We start from the raw sequence: 24,842 nt of genomic DNA, 5'->3' as shown, positions 1-24,842 counted from the left end.
ACTTCACAACGATGTTGGAGTTGCTAGTGGCCGTGCAGTCGTAGATGTAGCGTGAGTACAGGAGAGTGCTCAGTACACACCCCTGTGGAGCACCAGTGTTCATTATGACGGCGGATGAGGTGATGCTGCCCAGTCTGACCACTTGGTGTTTGTCAGACAGGAAGTTAAGGATCCAGCTGCAGAGAGAGCTGCTCAATCCTAGATCCTGCAGTTTCCTGTCCAGCTTCGAGGGAACGATGGTATTGACATTCACATCATATATTTCATCTTGTGCACATAGTCCAGTTAGGATTGTAAATTTAGCTGTCTTCCACACGAACATGTACATTTTAGCAATGATAAACTAATGAAATGTTGCTTCTTGATATGTCCTCTTCTGTGCCTTTAAAGTCAATGAGTTGGGTGGGCATGTAGTCCAAATATTGCATCTGCATGTGATTGTACATATGCAATGCACCCAGTGTTTGTATATGTAATGTACTATTGGGCACATAAGTGTTTCTCCAGGTGGGAAAAATCAACTACAGAGTTATAGATCCATTAGTAAAGATTAATCATCTGTGTGGAACATGCTGATCTTAATTTATTGGCACAGGCCAGAACTTCAAAATACCATTAAATTTCTTGTTAATGGCGAAGCAATGCAAGCAATCCACCTGTATGTGTGTTTAAATACTTGAAGTACAACTATAAGTAGTAAAGCAAGAATTACAAGCAAACAAACAACAAAGAAACAAACAACCTTTACTTGTCACATACACAATTATACAGAGCACAACATGTAGTGAAATGCTTGTTTCTGAGCTGTGGGAAATTATGTCAGTGTTTAGAAATATTTAGACCTAACTATAAATTTCACACATGGCATTTTCCCCTATTGGTGTGACATTATATTAAATATTAAACTAATGCAACAGGCACCATTCCAGACTTAATGATACTGACATAAACTGACGTGGCTTATTTCTACAGATTTATAGACAGTCTAAATTCTTAAAGAAGATATTTTTATAAACAGATCTGATAAAAATCTCTTTATGTTTTGTGTCATTATCTGACAGGATTCAAATTCAACAAACTAAACCTGCTGCTTATTCAAATCCGAACACCTGTGTGTGTCCTCAGTCAGACTGTGTATAGGTGAATGAGGTCATTTAGAAGGCTTAGAATCACTGATCAAATATAATCTTCAAAAAAGGATCTTTGAGTAAGCATTTGATGAACTTAGCTTTGGAATCACATTCTGCTTGATGTGAGCAGCTATGTCATGTCATCACCAATATCGGATGTCTGCTTATAAATAGTAGCAACTGGTTTGTAGATGCAGATCTGCATGTAGGTCTCTTATGCTATTTGAATTTACAGAAGCATTTGATTTCTTACTTTTCTTCACCACAATCAGTACCAATAAGTTTCCACTGAAAAATAGTTACATTTACTCTAAGTTTATTTATTGTGTAAAACATTCATCTTGTCATAAAGGTATGGAGTTAAAGCATGTATTGTATTGTTGTCAAAGTTTACCTTCATATTGCTTTTTCTCTGCAGCCATTGCAAAATAACCTGCATTACTACCTGCAACAAGACAGAAAATCTGAGCCATGGACTGAAATTAATCTAAAAAAATCTACAAATGTCACTGATATGATAAACCTAGATTAAGTTTTACTATGTATAGTAAATCGTGTGATTTACTATATGTGCACAAAGATCTTTGTGAGTAACTTTTTCCACTCACACATACAAAGCAATATGAAAATTCCATCGTACAACTTCACAAATGTTGTATTTCTTGCTTTCAAGAAGCTTCCTGTGGATACAAATTTTTCATTCTCTTTCATGTTATTAAACAAATATGCTGCAATGTTTTCAAAGTTCACATGCTACTAAAAATCTCGGACAACTCCCCTTTGTGTGGCACCAAGATTTTTCATTTAAAACATGTTTTTTTTTCTCACTGATCAGAAAAGCTCATCGTCATGGTCACACATCCCTTTGGTGTTTCTCGTTGCTTTGTGAATGCAAACATCTTTTAAAATGCAGGATAAATACTGTAGCTATGTAGCAAAGGTTATTGGAAGATTGATCTAAATTTATTTTAATTCCAGTGTTCAATTGGGCATTGAAATAGCATCCATGTAATCAACATTCAAATGTATTAAAATAAAAAGGTTTTATGACTTGTCCACATTTTCGCTGTAAGTGTCATGATTCTTATCTAGAAACACATTTTAACTTCATTGACGCTTTAATTACCTATGCCAGGCCCCATGTTAAACTGAAAGGTGCAAAAAGAAAATTTGCCTACTGAATACAACATACAAAATCAGGACAAGTGCAATATGCAAAAGCCTTTCATTTCTGCCATCTGTCACTTGAACATGTTAAAAAATGCCTTCAGCCTCAGCACGCAACCATTAAAGTATTGCCCAAATGTCTACAAACAGCAGCTAGTTAGGTTGAAGAATCAAACAAACATTCACTGAAGACTATTTGTATGGTGAGTGCTGTTTAATGACTTCTGTGGTACATGTATATGTTAGACCTTGTTAGACTTTGGTATTTCCAGCAGTTGCTGATTATATTTAGAATTGGGTTTAAAAACAAACAAAATCAGCTGCTTTAGACTTTGTGAATTACTTGAAACAATTCAACTATTTTTTTCTTATCATCATTCCAGAGTGATGATAAGAAACCCTCAATTAATTGACTTCCTTAAAGATTTGGGGATGAAGAAGTATTGGTCTTGCCCTTTGGTCACATATAGACATACACTTCTGTAACTTAAACTGACTTATTTCCATTGTTTGATGTTCTTGAGCTCACCCCCTCCATTTATCCTGTCTTGTTTGTTTTTACTTTCAGGCAGTATGTCCACCAACACCTCCTTCAACATCTCCAATTTATTTGCTGATTTACTGACTTACTGCTCAGAATCCAGAACTAGTCATCTGATCTTCACAGCTTTCTCTGTGTCCAACATCTCACTTCTCCCTCTCTTCATCTTTGTTCTCTACGTGGGCTACCAGCGATGGAGAAAACAACTTTCTGGTTCCACAGCAGTGATGATGAGCCACTCTGATGTCTTCACCTATAATGTGATTGCACTAGAGCTGATAGCTATTCTGGGGACTTTCTTTTATTGTGTTGGTGCTTTGATAAATGATTCACAGATAAAACAGGTAGGACAGGACATATTTGCTTTCTCTTCACCTGGGCAGAATCTATTTCACGTCCTCACCTGCATAGAGCGCTACCTGGCTGTTGTTCACCCCATTACTTACTTGGGTCTGAGACAGGAGGGTGGGGTGAGGGTCAGAAACATCAGCACTGGGTGTGTCTGGCTGTTTTGTTTTGTATCACTCAGTTTTAGTAAATTGTTCAACAAATTTCTGGCTTTCACGACACATTGCTGCCTCTTGGTTTTCTACGTATGTGTTGCCACTTATTGCAGTCTCTCGGTTCTCTGCATTTTAATTCGTCCAGGCCCAGGGAAAGGGGATCAGGAGAGAGAGCGCATGGACCAAACAAAGAAGAGGGCTTTCCACACAATCACTGCCATAATGGGAGCGCTGTGGTTGAGATTTGTGGGAATCCTGGTCAGTAGCCAACTTAATGAATCAGTCCAGAACCTCACTGCATGTGCTGTGGTTGTGTCTGCAGTCTGGCTTACTGTGCCCTGCAGTCTGGTATTACCACTACTGTTTCTACACAGAGCAGGGATACTAACCTTTTGCAAAAAGACCACTGAATGAGGATGATTAAGGTCATATTTAGGCATTCACAAGCAGAATGACCTTCCAGGGGAACTCAGACTTACTTTTTAGTATCTACAAATATATTGTTTTTAAGAGGCTCAGAAACAACCACAGCTGTAATAAAAAGATGTACAACAACATCCATTTATTTATAAATGAGTTTTATGTTCAGACAAATATTTACAGTACATAAATGCCCCTGTCTGTTTTAAAAGTTCAAGAAACACATGTCAGAGTACTTTTTAGCACTCCTATCTTATATATGGCTGTTCTTTTGTAGTATATTGTGTATAAGCTGCCTGTAATGAGCTGATCTGCCTGACCAGTGTATATTCTGTTGTCAACCAGATAATAAAAGCACCAAAACACAAGATGTCATCCTTTATTTTCAGCACAATGCAGAATAAAGAGAATTTCTTTGTATCAAACAGTAACATTAAATCAAATAAATTAAATGAATGTTCAAAACATTATAATGCTGTTATTGTCATGATTCAAAAGTCAAAGTGCAGGGTCAAAACCCAGAATCATGACAATAACAGCATTATAAACAGGCTTTATTTCTGCAAATATCTCTGGATAACATGTTTTTTCCAACTATAATCTGGGGCACTGTGTAAATTGTAAAAAAAAAACAAAAGAAAAAACAATGAAATGATTTTCAAATCTCGTAAACCCATATTTTTTTTCAGAATAGAACATAGAAAACAAACCAAATGCGAACTAAGAAGATATCCCATTTTAAGACTGCAGGTTCCCTTAGCCTTATAAACAGCACAGTTGCAAAATGACCAAAACTGGTATCATAGCCTAATGAGCCATTAGCCTGACAATGACTCATGATCATTAAAATTCGAACTACAGTAACCACTAATCATTCTTCATGAGTAATATTTGCCGAGCGTTGAAGAGAAGAATGCAATCACAACATTGTGAGGTGTAAGATGCTATATAAGATAGTACTGTTTGGCTCCCAGTGAATCACAAAAAACACACAATGGAACACTATCAGTCATGGATTGGCCTACCCTGAGCATAAACCTCAACATTATTATGATGATCGTTACACAGAACAGAATAAAAGGCAGCCAGCATCCAAAGAAGAACTTTGAACGTCTTTCAGGAAGCCTGGAGAGTTTTTCCTTAAAGAATTTATTAGAAAACTTGTATACAATGAGGCGACCGTGGCTCAGGGGGTTGGGAATCGCATCTGTAACCGGAAGGTCGCCGGTTCGATCCCTGGGCTCTCTGTCCTGGTCGTTGTGTCCTTGGGCAAGACACTTTACCCTACTTGCCTACTGGTGTTGGCCAGAGGGGCCGATGGCGCGATATGGCAGCCTCGCTTCTGTCAGTCTGTCCCAGGGCAGCTGTGGCTACAACCGTAGCTGCCTCCACCAGTGTGTGAATGTGAGAGTGAATGAATAGTGGAATTGTAAAGCGCTTTGGGTGCCTTGAAAAGCGCTATATAAATCCAATCCATTATTATTATAAGTGAGTTTAGGATCTTTTAAAGACTGAAGGTGGTCATTTCAATTATTGACTTTCATGTTTATTATAATTATACAAATGTCCTTGATTGTGTTTACTGGCTTTACACACACACACAAACACACACACAATACAAAGAGTCATAGTGGCAGTGCTTAAATTGAAGGTTATTTGAATTGTGACAAATGTAATGGATGGTTCAGTGAGGGATGCCCACTGATAGTGAAATTTGGAAATGGTGCTCAATTTTCAAAATACAAATTGGTTGACTTAGGATATGTAATTATACTTTATTACCAATTCTCAGTTATTTTTCAGTTTTTGTACTTCCTGAAACTGTGCTTGTTTGCTTATCTCATTACCTGGGTGCTTTTACAAAATCCTCTTACATTATGCAAAATCCTCACACGCTCCTGCTGTGTGATACATGACGGGTATCAATCCAAGCAGAAGCATCAGTGAACAACAGACAAGAGTTTTGAGACGTCGAATTAAAAACAAATCCATCAACCAGGTGCGTATGGTTTATGAATGTTAGAATTTGTATTTGTTATTTAAATTTTGGCTATAAATGTTAGCACTTTTTTTGGTAATTAAAGTTAGGATTACATATGACAATGAAAAATTAACTAGTGCCTTGAATGACAAAGGACATATTCTGCGTATGCTTTTCCACTGATGAAAAGTATGTATGTTTTTAATTGTCATAGTTGTGATATGTTGTCACCTTAGGTGGTTTGGTTTGAAATGCAAAAATACAAAACAAGTTTAAATTTGTGGAACTTGGTGCAGCTGGGACATTCAGTGTAAAATCTAACAGAAATTTTATAATTTTACCTTCACACTCAGTTGAAATGTGAACTAAATGAAGCCAAATATTATCTGACTTAAACACTAATTTAATCCTAAAGCCAGAACATTGTTTTCATTTAGAACATTTCTTTTCTTTTTATAAAAAAATATATATGTAAAATAAAACTGCACCAGTTTGAAATTCGTTACATTCAGACAAAGAAGCAAGCATTAGTTTCCAGTATGTTTTTATTCCATTTTTACATTTATTGATTAAGAATAATTCAAAAAGGTAAAAAGGCGTAACCTTTTGAAGGTCATACTCTATGTTAGATAAGCCATCCACTCTTTCCTTTTACTTATTTTCTTCTTTATCATTATAATCATTATTTATGTTTGTTTGTTTGTTTTTTGCTCTAAAGGTAACATTATATACACGAGAGATGTCAACTAACTCCTCGTCCAACTCCAGTGGTCTTTTGAACAACCTGTGCACTACAGTAACCCCTTACATGTACATTGCCAGTGTTACATTGAGGTTCACACTTCTCATCCCTCTCTCCATCCTTGTCCTCTACCTGGGTCACCAACGATGGAAGCAGCAGTGCTCCTTTAAGACAGCAAGCCACTCTGACATCTTCACCTACCACATGGCTGTTATGGAGCTGACTGGGGTCTTGGGCTTCATTGCATTTATTTATGGCTCATCCACTAATTGCTATCAAGTGCAACAAATAGGATCACTTGTGTCTTTCACCCCTTTCTACGGAAGTTCTTTTTTCCATATCCTGACCTGTGTGGAGAGATACTTGGCTGTTGTTCACCCCATCGTCTACCGAGGACTAAGAAATGCTCGTGGAGTTAGGATCAGAAACATCATCATTGGCTGTGCTTGGCTGTTCTGCTTTGGATTGGTGCTCGTCTATCATAATGGACCAAATGTCAGCAACATCATTGTACCATGCATTTTGGGTTTTTCAGTAGTAATCATTTCTTTCTGCAGCCTCTCTGTTCTCTGTGTACTGATTCGCCCAGGGCCAGGGGAAGAAGGCAAGCAAAGGGAGCAGGCTGACCAATTAAAGATGAGAGCTTTTTACACCATTACAGTTGTACTTTGGCTGGTCTTGTTGTGGTTTTCAACACTTTTTATTTTTAGTGTTCTGTCACCCCTGTTGAGTGAATCTGCCACTTGTGTGGTGCAAATGACTGTAGGCATCTTCAACATTCCCTGCAGTTTGGTGTTACCTCTCCTCTTTCTTCAAAGAGAAGGAAAACTTTCATGTTGTTTTTTTAAATGCAGGTAAACATGAGGCTTGGCTTGGATTTAGACCTGGTTTATATAAATATGTAACGTTGGCAATTAAATTAAAACCCTTTACCACAATACAACAAAAGAAATGTGACAAGTCCTCAAAAATCATACATCTTTGTCTGCATAGGCAAAAAGTCAACACAAGTTGTGCCCAATGGCAAAGACTCATTCTGACTGTTGGCAACATCAACAGGCAGTTTTGTTTTTCTTCAGATTTTTGTTTTAGATGCAGGGAGGTTGATGTCCTATTTTTAATCACATGGCTCTAGCTTGATAATGAGTTAGAAGGTAGCTTTGATAAGAGAAGTGTATCCAGTGTTCGATAATTTTCCTGCTGAGCCATTTTAATGCAGGTTTGCATACCTAATGTTGTATGAACATTCATGTAGTGTTTTCATTTATTTAATAACATATGAATATTTGGTGTCCATGTATTGATACAATATCACCATGCAAAATATTGCTAAACTGTGTTTTGTGATTTTCCTCTACCCTAGTGTGTGAATGGGTGGATGACTGGATGTGTAAAGCACTTTGGGGTCCTTAGGGACTAGAAAAGAGCTATACAAATACAGGCCATTTTTTACCATTCACCCTATTAACAGTGTGAATGAAAGATGACTGGGGCAGTATATTATAAAGGTCCAGCCTGTTTTATCTTTGTCCACTATGTTAACTTTCCATTTTCTTTTTGTTGTTTCGGGGGGTGGGGGGGGGGGGGGGGGGTGTTGTTGCTTTAATTACTTAATTGAGTTAAAAGTTACTTAATTGGATGTAATTAAAAGAAAAAAAATATAGTGTGTCTATGCAGCCAGTCCGATGACCTTTCTAGGGTGTACCCTACTTAGTCCTTCACAGTTCTTTTTGTCACGGCACTGGGTCTGTGACACAGTGTTTTTGTGTGTTTAAGTATATACTTTAAATATTGTCATTAACCCTCTGGGGTCCAGGCTATAATTGGCGGTTTTTGACTACTTTTAATTTTACCTCTATATTTCACCTTTAAAAACCGTTTATCTTGCCTTGTTTGGTATCATTATTTTCAGCACAACCTCAAATATCTGAAATTTGAGTTATTTTTGACATACTGAATTAGCACAATTGACTTTCAGAAAAAAAAACTTAAAATCAGAGTAGAAAAAAGTTATATTTTTTACTGTAAAAACCACAAACATGTCTAACAAATCATTTTCATAACCTAAAATGAAAATATAAATTGTACATTTCTAAAACTTATACACAAGTTTTGCAAACAAAAATGTTATATGATAGTATTTACCTAAAAAATGCAGCCAAGGCCTCAGGCGTTTTTTATATAACCATTTAAATCTATATACAGAACAATCAGGTGTGCTGCATCAAATAATGAGGCACACAAATGATTTGTGCCACTACAAAAACTTAGTTTGTGTTCAGTATAAGACAGAGGAGAACACCACGGGCCTAAACCCTGCAGGTCTGACAACAGGAGGTGCATCAGTCCAGTTTTGTGGAAACAGCTTCCTAAACAACCAAGTGCCATAAGATGCCATATCAATTTTTGATTGGCTGACATGGTAAACTTTAACTCCAATAGGGAAGCGGTGTTTTTTTCTTTTTATACTCGCAAGCGGAGAGTGTTTGCTAGCGCTGTACGTAGAAAGAAGAAGACCACTGTTTATTCAGAAAAAAAGTAGCGTGTATTTTTTTTTATCATAACTCTGGTTTTACAAGGCCTATCAACACAACTTTAAAACGGTTGTGTAGTTTGACGTCCACATGTTTGACCCAAGTTGAAATGGAGACTCTGGGTCGCTGCATCTTGTAGCTGTGTCGTCTTAAATTGGTCATGTGATTTTGAAGCGTCCTTCCTATTTTCAGTTTTGTTTTTGTTTCGAGTGCTCATGTATAGTGTAGTGCTGTCAATAAATTAAATAATTAAATAATTAATTTTATAATTTTCTGTAATTAATTGCAGTTATTCGCAATTGCTTGATCAATACACTTTTTCAACTTTATATTTAAGCTTGTAACTGACATTTATGCAATATGATGAAGTAAATGGAGAACAAACACAAAGAATGCATGCTTAAATTCAAAGAGAATTTGAATAGCTTTCTTTAATCTTTTAGCACAGGTTCTCTCCTGTGAAATGCAATTTTTAGAAAAATGTTTAATATGCTAATACTTAATACGTATAATATATATTAATGCTGTCAAACAATTACAACTTTTTATCAGATTCATCTCAGGGTTACTGTGGATTAATTTGATTAATCACAATTAAATATCATTCATTTTTATTTATATTAACCACATTTCATTTTGCATGAGCAAACAAACTTGAGAAAAAAGGGGAAATATACACACTTATCACGTTTATTGAACATCTTGAACATTCGTGTTAACAAAAAAACTCTGTAAACATTTATCCACTCTCTCTCTCTGTCACTCTTGGGGATGCACTTCAAGTCCTTGAGACAAGGAACCAAAGCTATGTAAAGCACATGTTCTCAACAATATTAACAGGTCTGCAATTTGTTGCAATCCACTTGGCAATTGTGTCAGTCAATATGTCCGAGGTAGACTTACTGAGTCCCCGATGCTGGATGACGCATTAGCCAGAGTGCTAGCAGCATCCCCGACTAACGTATGCTTCGCGTCAATGTGATATTTTAAGCTGGAGATGCTTCAGTGAAAAGAAAATTTTCAATTTCCCATCGAGAGGGCCAATGTGAGTTTATCATCTTCCAAATTGAGTTTATTGGCTCAGCTGCCCATCACAACACAAATCTACTGCCCAGTTGCGCATGTGCAAAGGTAATTTTACATGAACAAATTGCCCGAAATGGGTTGACAGAAACATGTCAAGGATTTTGAGGCATTCTGAAGTCCAGATGTCTTAAAAGCATTACATTTTTTTATCTCATTAATCGTGATGACAGTTTAAGCTGCGTTAACGCGTTAATTTTGACAGGACTAGTTTTGTGTTTCTAAGTTCGTTGTCTGCCAGTGAATAAAAAATGCCATCTTTAAGTTTAATACTCTGTCTCAGAGTCCTGCGTTTGGGTCCAACCCCTGCCTGCCACACAGCTCAATGTGACACTTTTTTCTGCCAAGTTTGTTTGTTTGTCCACCTAACAAGCATGCTGTATCAAGGAGTTTCTTTGTCCTATGTACACACAGTCTGCATGACACTGCTTAATTTGAATGAACACCGACTTTAACTTTTTTTTTTTTTTTTTTTGTGTCCCGTTTGGATCTATAGCCATCAGAATTGTTGTCTTAAGGCCAAGAAAGATGCCAAGCGGATTTATTTTACCAAGTGGATCATCATGGCCTTGCCATATTGGTCCATTTGATTGACCTTTATTATAATTATGAATTTATTTTATTTTCAGTTGCTACAAACGGGACAGACATGACTGTGGGATAGGACAGGGAGAAAGAACGAATATATATGGAACATTTTCTAAAATCTTCTTTTTTTTTTCTTCAGTGGGTAGATAACAGCATTTTTAAAATAACCAGGGATTTCACCAAATACAAGTAAAGCATGGTGAGCACAAAGGGACTGAAAGATAGGACAGGCATAGATGGAACAAAATGAGAGACCAGGAGTATGCTTTCATTAAGTCAACTAATTTTGGCAGCTCAGGGAAAGAAATTTCTGCTTGAGAAACATACAATGAAGATCCTGAAGGATTTCTTGGTCACTATTGTTATTGGGTGCAATATAAATTAAACAGAACTGAATTTCTCATATTACTGGATTTTTCTACAAGAAGAAAGACAGTTTTCACATGCTTCTTTTGTTATGGTTAACGTGTATTGAAATCCCAGACTACATTAAATCAGGACAGCCTCATAGTGAAAGATAAAAAGTCACTCAACTCTTTTCAGAATAAACATTTTGAAGCATGTGGATGATTTACTAACAGCAGCAATTTCAAACAATGAAAATTTTCTGCACTTTGAATAACATTGGAAACAGGAAAAAAATCTATTTATGTATTCATTTATTTCTTTAGTTATCTGTTGCTGGTTCAAAGCAAGACAGTGGGGAAACACGCAAGGAAGAAGAAATACTTTGATTTTGCACTTCAGTAGAAACTAAACAAATTATTATCTTGCTGCTTAATTCCTTCACAGGGTAAAATATAACTTACTGGCATTTGCTGTGAGACAGTCTTGTTGCTGTCTTCTCTATCATACAGAAACTTACTCTTCATTTGTCCTTTTTCTCCTTAGAACTGCGGTTCATAGCTCTGTAGGTTAATTTCTTGTTGAAATGCTGCCTGTATTTGTGACTTCTCAGAATCCCTTGTTCATTATATGGACACTGTTATGACTTTATCTCTCTTTCCTCTCTTGTCTTATTCCTGGGTTACCAGGCAGCAGTACTCCAGCAGTCACTGGCAGGTGCATCATGTCGTTGGATAAATATGGAGCATAATTAAAAAGTTAAGAGTTTTACATTTTACATTGTAGAGTTTAGATTTTGAAATTATATTTTAGTTCTTTAATTTCATATGAACTAATAGGTTCCTTTGTCTTATATTCATTTTAGTAAGTAGTAAGGCTTTCACAATGCTTTCTATAGACCTTGCGTGTCATCATTTGTATGTCTGATATGTCCCATTTGATTGTATGTTAATTCGTGGTGTCTAAACATAACCTCAAACCCTAAAGCCATTTAAAGCAGTTCCAGCACAAAAACACAAGACGTCATGTCTGGGTTGAATTGCCATTAGATTTGAATGCTGCATTCAAATTGTGTCTTTAATATGCAGATCGAATTGTGGAGTGCTATTGTATTGTAACCTAATGAATAAAATAAATGTGCAATATTTTTTAGTTGTAAGATTGCTGCAATTTACACTGCAAGTGTGGGAGATACATATAACTAATTAAATGTTTAGCTGCATAACTTCTCCATACAGCTGATGTGCCCTCCAGCTGCACTGTGTGCACTCTCTCTGACCGATGCAATGATGGATAATTTGAAAAGAAAATTTGCCTGATGAAGGTCATTAATTAAATGTTGCTATTTGACAGAAGCTCGCAAAGTATCTGTTATGAAAACAGGGGAAGGAGGGAGAGAAAACATGCAGTCTCACCAATCAAAGCAGAGAGCTTTCCAAACCTTCATAGTTGTAACCAGCACTGTGTGGTTGTCATTTGCTGGACTCCTTGTTTCCAATGCTGTTTATTGGTCCCCTCAGGTGAGCGACACTGTAAGAAGTGCAGTGGTGCATACTTGTTTTACCTGCCCAGCTGTTCAGTCTTACCTCTGCTGTATCTGCACAGGGCAGGAAGACTCTGAAGTTGCTCTTTAAACAATGAGCAAACCCTTACTATTCCAATAACATTTTTCTTGATTTAAGTGTGTTCTGCTTTGTTTTTCCAAATATACAAAATGTATGAGGTGGAAAGCATGACTTTTTATTTAGGCAAAAGAGAATTTCAGGGTTTTTACATTAAAGCCTTTATAATTTAGGGGACTCAAAGACAATATGACTTGGGTTTTGAAGTCATTAGATTTGAATACTGTATTCAAATGTTGTCCATGTAATGTGGATACCTCATGATGCAATTAAATATTCCATCCATCCATCCATTCGCTTCCGCTTATCCTTTTCAGGGTAGCGGGGGGCGCTGGAGCCTATCCCAGCTGTCATAGGGCGAGAGGCGGGGTACATCCTGGACAGGTCGCCAGTCTGTCACAGGGCCAACACACAGGGACAGACAACCATTCGCACTCACATTCATTCGCACATTCACAGCTAGTGACAATTTGGATTATCCAATTAACCTATCCCCACAAGCTGCATGTCTTTGGATGGTGGGAGGAAGCCGGAGTACCCGGAGGGAACCCACACAAACACGGGGAGAACATGCAAACTCCACACAGAAAGACCCCGGCCTGATGATGGAATTGAACTCAGGGCCTTCTTGCTGTGCGGCAACAGTGCTAACCACCGTGCCACCGTGCTGCCGGGTTTTGAAGTCATTATTTGTTATATAGGATGGATTTTTTGTTAATTACTATCTTGCTGTGATGGTTCTGGGTCTTTTGACGCAGCATTTTGAGCTTCATGCCCTTTTGTATCATAGTGTTCTAGTTTGTAGAGTTTAAGCTTCATTTAGTTCTGCTTGAATTCTGTTTCCCTATTTAATTATTATTTAGTGTTGTCTCAGTTCGCCTTGTCCCATTGTTTTTTTAGTTTACCACCAGCCATAATGAATGGCTCGATTTTTGTTAAGAATCCTATGCATAACATCTGCAATTATATTCACTCTGTTCATTTACTTATTTTAGCTGTTAGATATATTAGTAAATTCTTTGTATTTTGTGTTTCTGATTTGTGTAAATTGTGTAAATGTGGGGCTGATAATGTAATATTCTGCTATTCTGCAAAGTTACTTATATGTTTCATTTGAGATTAACATTGTCACACTGAGGAAGCTGCTACCATTATTGGTTGACCACTAGTACACGTGTGTGATGTAATTAATGAATCTTAACCCTTTGATTGAATGTTTGAAATATTGATGCATTTCCTGTGTGCATGCATTGTACATGACAAGTATTCAACCTAATGAAGGTTGAATACAGAACCATATTGTAAATTAATAAATATATCAGTGTGTGAAATAGCATTTATAAACGTCACAAAGTTTATACACAACTGGTTTAGCGCTTATTAAAATGAGTCTTAGGAAAGTAATGTACACCGCTGAACATCTGGTCTTGAACATTATGATGAAAAATAAGAAAAACACCAATGGTTTTAACCAGACTTTTTCAAGTCTGGATATTTCAAGTGGATATTTAAGTTTTAAACCGCCTGATTCTCTTTTCCCAAGTATACAGCGCTACAGGGCCCTTCTTTAGCTGCCCAACTGCTGGTTAAGATGCGGTTAAGATGAAATGTGGCTGTGTATGCCTTGTTTTAACTACATCATGTAACTATGCTGTTTAATTCCTTAATTCAAGACTTCATGATAACTTCAAAGATCAGCTAGAATATCATCAGCAGTACAGATGGCACACAAAGACACACACAGCACAAACAGATGAAGTCCAGCCTGAATGACTATTAAATCTGAATATGGTATTCAAAGTCTCTTAATGTGTATCTAAATTGTTTTTGCAATCAAATGTTGTACTATATTTGCAAATATTTATTTTTGACCTGTATACAGGCCCAGCTGAAGTATAATGTGCTTCTAAGATTCACAATGATTCAAGCAAAATGACGTTTTCACGCAAAAAGCAGACAGTGCTGCTGTGTGATGTATTTGAATCACCAACACAGGCAGTGGCATCAATGCACATGAGAATAGCAGTTAGTGAGTTGGAGACTCTGATTGAGGACAAGAAGAAACAATGCTGGTGGATATTTAAGTTCTTATTTATCTGTGGTTGAATCATGCCGTTAGATATTTCTTAAAGTTTAATCACTTATTGATTTGATTTTTACTCATAAATAACAAATGTGCGTGAGTGAAAATAGTATTTTTTTTATTGTGCAGTATCAGGTGTAGCCTGCTGTCATGGTCCTGAGTTGTTGGACCCAGTGTTTTGAGTTTTCTTGTGTTTTTGTCATTTTATGGTTAATTTCATTTGGTTAGTCTTAAGTTTATTCTATATAGCATGTAGGTTGCTCTGTTTAGCTTTTTATTATTAGATTCTCACTTGTGTCTTTCCCCTCTGACTCTCTCTGTGTTATGTGTTTGTGTGAGTTCTTGCCCTGTGTTTCCCCTTGTGTTGTTTTCTATCATATTTATCTATGTTTCCCCAGACCATAATGTCTTCTCTCTCTCTTATGTTCCCTGTCTCTGCCTTTCCTCTGCCCCTGTGTCACGTTCCTCTGTTTCCTGTTTTATTGTGAAGGCCTCATGTTTCCATGTTCAGCGTGTCTTGTTTTGCTTCCTCTGTTTGTGTCATGTTAACCCTTTAAGACCTACCATAGAACCAAGTCCGCCAGAGCTTATATTATATTTTTACATGCTGTGGAGCCATTTTTGGGAGCATTTCAAGTTGCTATACATCAATACAACCATTATAGCCCAGATGTGAATAATATGTATTCATTAAGTGCATAGTAATTACATAAATTGCAAAAAAGTGCAATAAACTACAAAAAAAATTGAAAATCGTTTTTGCTTTTTTAACATATATTTGTAGATAGAGAAATTTAAGAGGCTTATCCCTCAAAACTGTAAATACAAAAAAGTTGCACAAAATAGTTTCCCACCACAGGAAATTTATTTTGAGTGTCTTCATAGTTTTATTTTTGAAATGCACCAATTTTTATACACTGCAGGAAAAACGAAAATAAATATTATACTGCAAATTTGCAAAAAAAGCAGCACATGCATCAAAATAAACTATTTCCAGCAGTGCAATATGAGTCCTAAGCATCCCAGAAACGACACAGAAAGTCATAAAGTCAAAGATAACTTTTATAAAGACCAGTATAAGCCCTGAGGCCCTGATCATAAAAAAGACTACATTTCCGCGAAAATGACGTCACTTCCGGTTTCGGGCAGGTAATGGCGGAAATGCAAAAGTTCGCGCTGACGTCTATTCCAACGTAGGAAGTGTTATGAACAGATGATCGGATCGGCAAAGCGTGTTTCTGGAATATTATGTTTTTGTTCCTGCAAGCGCTTTTTATGCAGTTTTTGCAAAGCTTTATGTGGAAGGAAACTGTGACCTAGGACAAGCTGATGGCATAAGATGTAAGTACAACTCCTCCGGTTTCATATGCAAAAAAATTTTTTGCGCTAGCTTACGTGGTTGCAGAGCTACTGGGATTTAAAAATAGTTACGCAAAACAGAGCGTGTCCGCTCCGATCGGCTGTAAAGGGTTAATTCGTGTCAGCTGTGTTCCCTGTGTGTCCTCGTGTCTCTCACTATCCTTCTGTGTATTTATGTCAGCATCTCCCTCATGGCTGTGTGTCTCTCCCTGTTCTGTACAGGGTACAATACAATACGATAATTATAATTCTATAACTGTTTATAACTTACATATTTCTGTATAGCTTTATATTTATATTCTGTACATAGCTTGTATACCCACTACAGCCTGTACATACTTATAGTTGTAGCATATTCATAACATACCTTCATACCGTGTACATTGTAACATACCCATAATAGACCCATTTTTGTACCCTCATACCTATAACAGACCAATTTCTGTAATATATTTATATACCTATATTATTGCTGATCTATATTGTAAAATATCTATATCATGGCTAAAGCACTTCTGGATGGATGCAAACTGCATTTCGTTGCCTTGGACTTGTGACATGTGCAATGACAATCAATAAAGTTGAATTCTATTCTATTCTATTCTTGCCCGTTGTGTTTAGATTCCCCAGTTTAGTGTTGGTATCACTTTTTACCCCAGAGCAATTAAAGCTGTGTTTTTGAGTTTAAGTGCTGTCTCAGTGAGACTGCATTTTCTGTCATTTCTTGGCTGTATTACACAACCACATCATGACACATAATTTGTTTTGTGATATTAGATCATAATCACAAGTAAGCAACTCATGAAAAATGTGGGAAAATCTTATTTTGTTAGTTTGAATAATTATAATACACAATTTCTGTTTGATAGCGTGAGCAGACTTCTTAAACCTCTGCATAACACTTTAGGATGTATTTACTGGCAAGATCAACAGTATCAGTTCACAGTTCATGTCTGTAACCCTCTGAATGTAGACTAATAGACTATGTGCACGTTAGCATATGCTACTTCCGGTGCGGAAACTCCTGTGGGGAGCTTTGTTTCCAGTGTCCTATTCGCGCCTGGTTTACGGTCCAAAACAAGTTAAGAAAATGAATGAATCAAGCGGCGATTTACATTTCTATATATGTCTCGGGCGTTTACCCAATATATCTGTAAATGATGTCCATCGACTTGTCAATATTTTTCCCCCGCGTCTCAGAGCAAAAGAGAAAAGGGATTCAAATGTTATAATTCTCAGTCTCTGTAAACAGCTGTCGCTCGTTTATTGCGGGTGTTATGTTCTAAAAATAACCAGCGATAGGTGAAATCAAGTAGCCAATTTTATTTTTTGACGTTGCAAAACGTTTCACGGAGGAGATCGTCTGCAGCGATCAGGACGCAGGACACAATGTGATGTAAAAAAAAAAAAAGCATGCAAACTTGCACTAAAAAATCCGCGAAACAGCGAGGTGAAAGGTGAACCGCGTTATAGCGAGGGACCGCTGTAATTTTGAAGGTAAGTCACAACATACCCTTCGTAAATACTAATATATAGAAACCCTTACCAGTAATCATTCATTTTTGAGTGGCTTTTTTTCAGACTAGCTGATATCGACATAATGGGAAAACATCTGGTTTGACTATTCTTCACCTGTAGTTTGAATGCTGAACATTTGCCTGTTTAAATCATAAGACCAGTCACTATACAGAGATGTGCTTCTGAATGTGGACGATGTGTCTTCTGCTGCAGTAATGCAGTTCTGCTTGTGCTGAGTAATGTAAACAAGTCATTGATCTAAACTCCTTAAACGTCAAAATTGATCATTAGATTTTTTATGACACAACAGTGGTGAGTGTTCCCACCTTCTGCTCTTTGTAACTTAACGCGATCTTTCCGTTTTCGAGTTTTGGACATGATTTTGGAGTATATCTTCGCAGTAGCGATTGACCGCAAAGTAAAGCTACAGGAAATGTACAATGTACCCTACATCCGGTCTCATACCAGGAAGTTAGCATTTTCTCGTGCACAGGGTCTATTGCCTCAACAGATATTTATATTGTCTGATAGAGGCACATTTCTTCCTGTCGAACAGAGAGTATCCTTCCTAAATTCATTAAAGAAGTTCTGCCTGTCATCTCCCCTGGCCTCTCTCTATTATAAATTAATGCCTTGAATCTCAAATAATCTTCACACTTATGCAACACATACTTCAGAATTCAAATCCGTCTCATTTGCACCCCTCACAACCTCAACAGTCTCAACAGCCTCCGTTGCCTCAGGGACTGCATGTCTGCCATTACCAAATGGATGCATTCAAATATCCTCAGTCTAATTCTGGTAAAACTGAGGCTCTAGTGCTCAGCCCTAAAGTTTCTTTAGGAGGTCAATCCCTATATGGACCCCATCACCAGTAACATCAAGTCATCTGCTAAAAGCTGTGGAATCATTTGATTATTTAGGGTCCTGTGCATTAAAGTAATAAATCAAGAAAATGACTTGTCATTTCAATGCACATCTGTTTTCACTGAGAGGTTATTTGAATACTGTCATTTAATGGATTAGCAGATTCAAACAGTGGCCTGGAAATGAGTTCCAATCCCCAATGCTTGATCTAACAAAATGCATTTATATTAGATCAGGAATATAAACATGACATTTGCAAACTGAATATTTCTGCTAATGTATTTTGTAATGCTTTATATTATTATTTATATTTAAAGTAAGATTACACAGTATAAAAAATAAATGAATACATTTTAAAAGATCAAAATAACTTTGGTAGACATAACTTACACGAGGTCGGTTAGCAAAACATTAGATTTTTGCTGTTTCTTTAGTCATTAGAAACAGCTGCAGCAAGACTTTGCATAAAATAATCTGACACGTGTGGTAAAAAAATACTTGGAATAGAGAATCTGACCACTGTAATTCTGAGTAATGGAGCCCCAGAATGTCCTTTTGCATAATACGAAAAGCCCACATATTTCTGCTGCTGTAACAGTGAGCGTCATCAACACACGCAGAGGCATCAGTGCATATCAGTCAGTGAGGTTAAAGAGGTCATTAAAGACAAGCATAACACTGCGAATAAGGTGAGTGTTCTCTGACATAACATTTTTAAATTCTCTTTCCACAGATAATCAAGTGTCTCTTTATTTCTTAAAATATTGGTATTTAATGAAAAAGACTGCAGACAGTCTTCAGGAAATATTTGGGATTTTCTACACATATTTTTAAACATTTTAATTTAGTATTTGTCTCAGTTAGCTTACTCATCACTCTGAGTAGCAAGTGGCTCCATAGTGTATTGGTGAAGTTTGCCCAACAAGTTGAAGGTCCCCAGCCAGATCCTGGGAAGTGAGGCAAAAGCCCTTTGGGATTGCATCACAAAGGAGATGTGGCATAAAACCAAGCTCTCTGCCACCTGATACCTGCTGTGGTGACCCGAGAGAAGATGAAAGAAGCTTCATCATTTTGAAATAGATTTAAATCAACAATATTAGAAGCCTTGAGCTTACTTTTTTATTAATGCAAACTGCTACACAATGTTATTGAAAAGTAATGACCAATCAATACGTTGATAATTAAAGTGGGTATGCATCATGCTGCATCACTTTAAATACTATTTTGAAAGAGCTGTAAACAGAAACAAAGAAAATATCTAGTGAGACCAAGTGAGGCAGAACTATTCAGTAATAGCACAGCATAGTAATAATTTAATTGACTGTGTTACTGTTCTTATTGCATTTATGAGTAATTTGAAACTGGAATTTTCCAATTTCGGAATTTTTCAATTTTGTGTTTCATTTGGGTGAATATATTATTTGCATAAATGACGTATGTGGGCATGTCATTAAAAATAACAATGATAACCAGTTAAATCATTGACAATTTATATAAACTAAAAATAAAGATTCCATATGAGTCATGCCGGTAACACTGCTTTTGGTGGGATGGTCAATTTGGTAAAGTAAATCCGTTGGGCATCTTTCTTTGCCTTTAGACAATAATTCTGATGGCAAAAGAGCCAAACGGGACAGGCAAAAAAAACAAAAAAAAAAAAAAAACACTGCTTTTGCCAGCTAAATATCTAAACTTTTCTGCTCCCCTTCAGAATCTTTTCTTTAGTAAAAGTAGCAACAAAATAGATGAAAAAACCCTTCACTGTACAAAATTTATATAACTGGCAAGTTGTACAAAAAACATTTAGAAGAAAAGTGAATATTCTATGGAAAAACATTCATCAGTGTTATACTGATTCACATTTTATTAATCTATAGTAGTTCATCATATTTTATAAAGTCATATGTGTGTTCTGGCTTAGGACCATGTAATACCTTCCCCATACATATTCCACTGTAATCACAAATAAACAGAGTTCAGCCTGCTTTCAGAAATAATAGCTAACTGTGAACACAAACACCAGATGCTTTATGACGCTTTATTATTATTATTATTATTATTATTGATATACCTACAAAGAGAAGCTATTTGATTTACTTCTATATCAAGGTCCCGTATTTTAAACTTTTTTATTTATTTATCTTATTTATCTATATCATTTTTATTTGATTTATTTGTTTCTACATCTACAGTGAGCAACTTTAGCTAACAGTAGTTTACAAATGGAGTAAATAAACAACCCATCAGCTATCAGCATAAAATCGACATTAGGACAAAATTGTATTGAGACTGACTTCAGATACGTTTTTGGTAGTGATATTAGCCAGCAAGATTGCCATTTTTGTTAGCATTTTTAAAAGGAAAGACATGTAAATATATATACCACCATTGTTGCTCAAGTCTACACTTGTGAGTCACTTGTAAAATGAACACTTGTAAAATGAATGTTACTGCTCTATGAGCTACAATAATATTTCATTGCAATGATGCTTTAATTAAAGGAGATGTAGAGATTCTGCTGTGTTCTGTGTTCTTTCGAAATGTTACAGATACTGTATAAATACCTAATTTTACTTATAAGTTATTTCAGTCCTGTTACCTGTACGGAAACATGTTCATGATGCTCAGGATATTAATACTATATGCTGAGGCAGTAAGTAACTGTACTTTTTATGATTGTTGACACTTGGGGCATATTTTCTTTCTGTTGTCATAAAGTGAACAATAGCTATAAACTAATTACACACACATACTCATGGCTGTTTTGGTGCATAAGTAAAGCACTGATTTAAAAATAGTTAAATAGAAAATAGTTTTTATTAGATGTAGAATAATGAGGTCATAAATCACTCTGTTGCTTCATGCAAAAATATTATGCAGTCCTGTGACTGTGAGCATAATCAACACACGCTCAAGCATCAGTGCGCATTTGGAGTGACTGACTAAAGGGCAAGAGGGCACTCCCGAGGGGCACTACAGACAAGGTCAGTCTTTTTCATTCATTATATGCTGTCATTTAACTATTTAAATGACTGATTTCATTACACCATCATTCCAGTACAGTGGTAATGTTACATATGTTTATTAAAATACATGTAAGCACCTGCCTCTATCATGTATATACTACATACATCTTACCTTTTTGCATGTATACTGTAGTTTTGTTTTTGGGGTGTGAAAAGAAGAGGGGTCCTACTAATAAATTTATAGTTTAAGTAATCAAAGTCATAGTAGGTCAATCTGAGTAATAATTAACCCTGAAATATTGCTTTCTATTATCTACAAATGAAATTTTAATGCTGTGACTAACAGGGCTGCAAAACAATTACTCTTTAGACTTAACAAAAAAACATTATGAATGATGAATGAAATCATAAATAATCATTAATCAAACTTGAGGGCTTTATGGATGCTACAATTCACAGTATTGTGACTTCAGACTATTATGTTATGATTCTACAAGAGCTGGGGAAACACACATGCCATACCAGGGTTGATGTTGTTCTCAAGCATGGGTCTGTTGGTGATACATGTGATACAAGGACACATCTGGTGTCCCCTTGTCTGTTTCTGGGCTGCCAAACACCTCATTGTTAGCTTTTCTGCCAAAACTTCCAGACGTCTCCCTTCCTGTTTGCCTAGACTGGCCCTGCCTTTAATGCCAGCCTCTTGTTGGGTTAATTTTCCTGTCCTGCCTGCGCCTGCAGTTCCTTCTGTCTTCCCTGCTGTACTCCACCTTTGAGTCACTTACATTAACACTAGGGTTCCTTCTATCTAGGGCCTCTGTCCTTTTTCTGCTGGGGTGGGCAAGTAATTGTGATCAGGATGTGTGGCCCAAGGGCTTCTGCACTCATGGGGTCTCCTGGGTCTTTCTCTTTCTTTGTCTGGTGTTGTTGTAGCTTCTCGCCCTCATTATAAGTACATTTCATGACATTTCAGGTGAATCTTAATAAGAATTAATAAGGAAAAGAGAAGAAAAACTCTAACAAGAGGAGTTAGGGTCATCGTATATTATGGTGATTACAAATCAAATTTAATTTAAGACACGATACCATAATACTTAATATGGGTGCATGTTTACAATAAAAAATAAAACAAAATATTTGCAATGTAACATGAAATGTAACATGAAAATTATTTATAAATTATTAAGCATGTCTTAAATCCATACAGGGTTCAAAAGGACTAGAAAGTAGAAACTGAGACAACAAAGTTAACGGCAAAATTATTTCTGAAGCCACAGAGCAAGACAGTCTGTTCCCATAGAGCATTAGAAAGTTTGCATGTTGAGGTGATGTTCATGACTGCATTGCTTTTCAGAAGCACAAAGGTCAATCTTTTTACATCCTTAATAGGTTTCTTCATTGTTTTTCCTCATCCTACCTTAAATGTAGGCATATTAAATTAAACCATCCATCCATTCTCTTCCTTATCAGGGTCACAGGGGGCTGGAGCCTGTTCCAGCTATCAGAGGGCGAGAGGCAGGGTATACCATGCATGTCTTTGGACTGTGGGAGAAAGTCAGAGTACCCGGAGAGAACATGAGGAGAACATGCAAACTCCACACAGAAAAGCCCAACCAGATTGCTGTGAGGCAGCAGTGCTAACCACTGCACCACCGTGCAACAACTAGTTTTGACTGATAAGACATAACAATAATCCTCCCTGCCTATAGTATTTATCTCTTAAATTTTGCGTTTTGGTCCTAAGACCTAAAGAACACAGACAACATGTCAGTGAACTCCACCTTCAACTTTTTTCTGGAGTACGACTGCTTCAACCATACAGCTAGCTCAAACATGTTCACTGCCATCAGTGCAATGAGAGCCATCTTTCTCCTCCCTGTCTCCACACTTGTCCTCTACCTGGGTTACCAGCAATGGCGGCAGCAGCATTCCTTTCAAACAGCAAGCCACTCTGACATCTTCGCCTACAACATGGCTGCTACAGAGCTGATCTGGATAGCTGGATGCTTCTGTACCTTTGGTGGAAAATACAATAATCACTCAGCTATGTTTACAGTAGGATCCATTGCTTCCCACACTGGTTTGTATGCAGAGATGGGTTTTCATATCCTGAGCTGTTTAGAGTGCTACCTGGCTGTTGTTCACCCCATCTCCTACTTACATCTTAAAAATGTCCATGGGGTCAGGATCAGAAACATCAGTGTTGGTTGTGTTTGGCTGTTTTGCTTTGGACTGATAGGAGTGCATCAAACTTTAACCTCTAACAGGCTTGTCCCATTATTCTTTGTTTTGGCTCTAGTGATCATGATCACATTTTTCTGTAGCCTCTCTGTTCTGTGTGTTCTGATTCACCCAGGACCTGGAAAAGAAGGTGGGGAAAACCAGCGTGTTGACCGATTAAAGCTGAGAGCTTTCTTCACCATCATAGCTATAACCTGCACTGTGTGGTTGTGGTTTGTTGGACTCCTTGTTACCAAAGCACTGAGCGAGTCACCTCTCCTGAGTAACTCTATCAAGTGTATGGTGGAAAAGAGTGTAGTCTTTTTTAACCTGCCCAGCTCTTTGGTGTTATTTATGCTTTACCTTAAAAGGGAAAGGAAACGCTTGTGTTGCTGAAATAAGTGAAGGCAGCAAACGCATGTAACTACGCATTAATTGACTGCCCAGTTAAATGACTTCAGAAAAAACTGGTTATTTAGTGTATTTAGAAGACATGGTGGCAGATACGCCATTGTGGCACCTCCTAAATTGAAAGGTTGACAGATAAGGAGGAATAACTTAGTTCTTGTTATGGTTACTCATAACAATAGTACCTGGACAATGGAGCACTTACTTTGTGCTGCATGGCTGAAAGTACTTTACTTAGAAAACCAATAAACCAGAAACATTAGTCAGTACAGTTTAACTGGTGGTAAAATTAATAGTTGTTCACTGAGCTGTTTCAAGTTAAGAAGGACAACCTGGTTATTCTGGGGAAAAAAAGGTCTTTTGAAGGATTAACATCATTTGATTATTAAAGAGGACCTACATGCATTGTGCTAATTTCCGACTGAAATCTAATGAGTTTCAGTCAGAGAAAAACATTACGCCGTCCTTTGTAGAAGCCTACCTTTAGCATTTTAACCCTCTCGAGGCAGGCGTTGCCGAATTGCAACAGTTAAAAACTAACAACCTGATTACCCCACATACATATTTTATGAGTTTTTTTTACTCAGAAGTACCACTGCAGGACGTGGTTGTGCATTAGCAACTAAAACTTAATTTGAGCCTGAGAGGGTTAATGCCTGTTAAGCGGCGGTGAATAGCATCATCATTTAAAACCAAGGACGTTGTGCTTGGCTCAAAAACATAACTTTACAGTTTAGGGCTAAGTTTAGGATCATCACTGATGGT

At 36.9% G+C, this 24,842-nt stretch overlaps 2 protein-coding genes across 2 annotated transcripts; both read left to right on the top strand.

Moving 5' to 3' along the window:
* The first annotated feature begins 2,870 nt into the window (after positions 1-2,870).
* Positions 2,871-3,755, top strand: LOC146579042 (uncharacterized). Its single transcript, XM_085267886.1, has one exon. The coding sequence runs from the start codon at positions 2,871-2,873 to the stop codon at positions 3,753-3,755; it is 885 nt and encodes a 294-aa protein (XP_085124012.1).
* Positions 3,756-6,481: 2,726 nt separating this feature from the next.
* LOC146579041 (uncharacterized) lies at positions 6,482-23,850 on the top strand. Its single transcript, XM_085267884.1, has 4 exons — positions 6,482-7,338; positions 22,920-22,969; positions 23,194-23,504; positions 23,806-23,850. The coding sequence occupies exons 1-4, from the start codon at positions 6,482-6,484 to the stop codon at positions 23,848-23,850; spliced, it is 1,263 nt and encodes a 420-aa protein (XP_085124010.1).
* Positions 23,851-24,842: the final 992 nt, after the last annotated feature.

The sequence above is a fragment of the Mchenga conophoros genome, linkage group LG3 (assembly GCF_057382185.1).
Source record: "Mchenga conophoros isolate Kocher_MC1m ecotype Shallow Benthic linkage group LG3, M_conophoros_male_GT1.1, whole genome shotgun sequence".
Taxonomy (NCBI): domain Eukaryota; kingdom Metazoa; phylum Chordata; class Actinopteri; order Cichliformes; family Cichlidae; genus Mchenga; species Mchenga conophoros.
The sequence above is the reverse complement of the archived record's forward strand: the minus strand, read 5'-3'. Positions and strand labels throughout refer to the sequence as shown.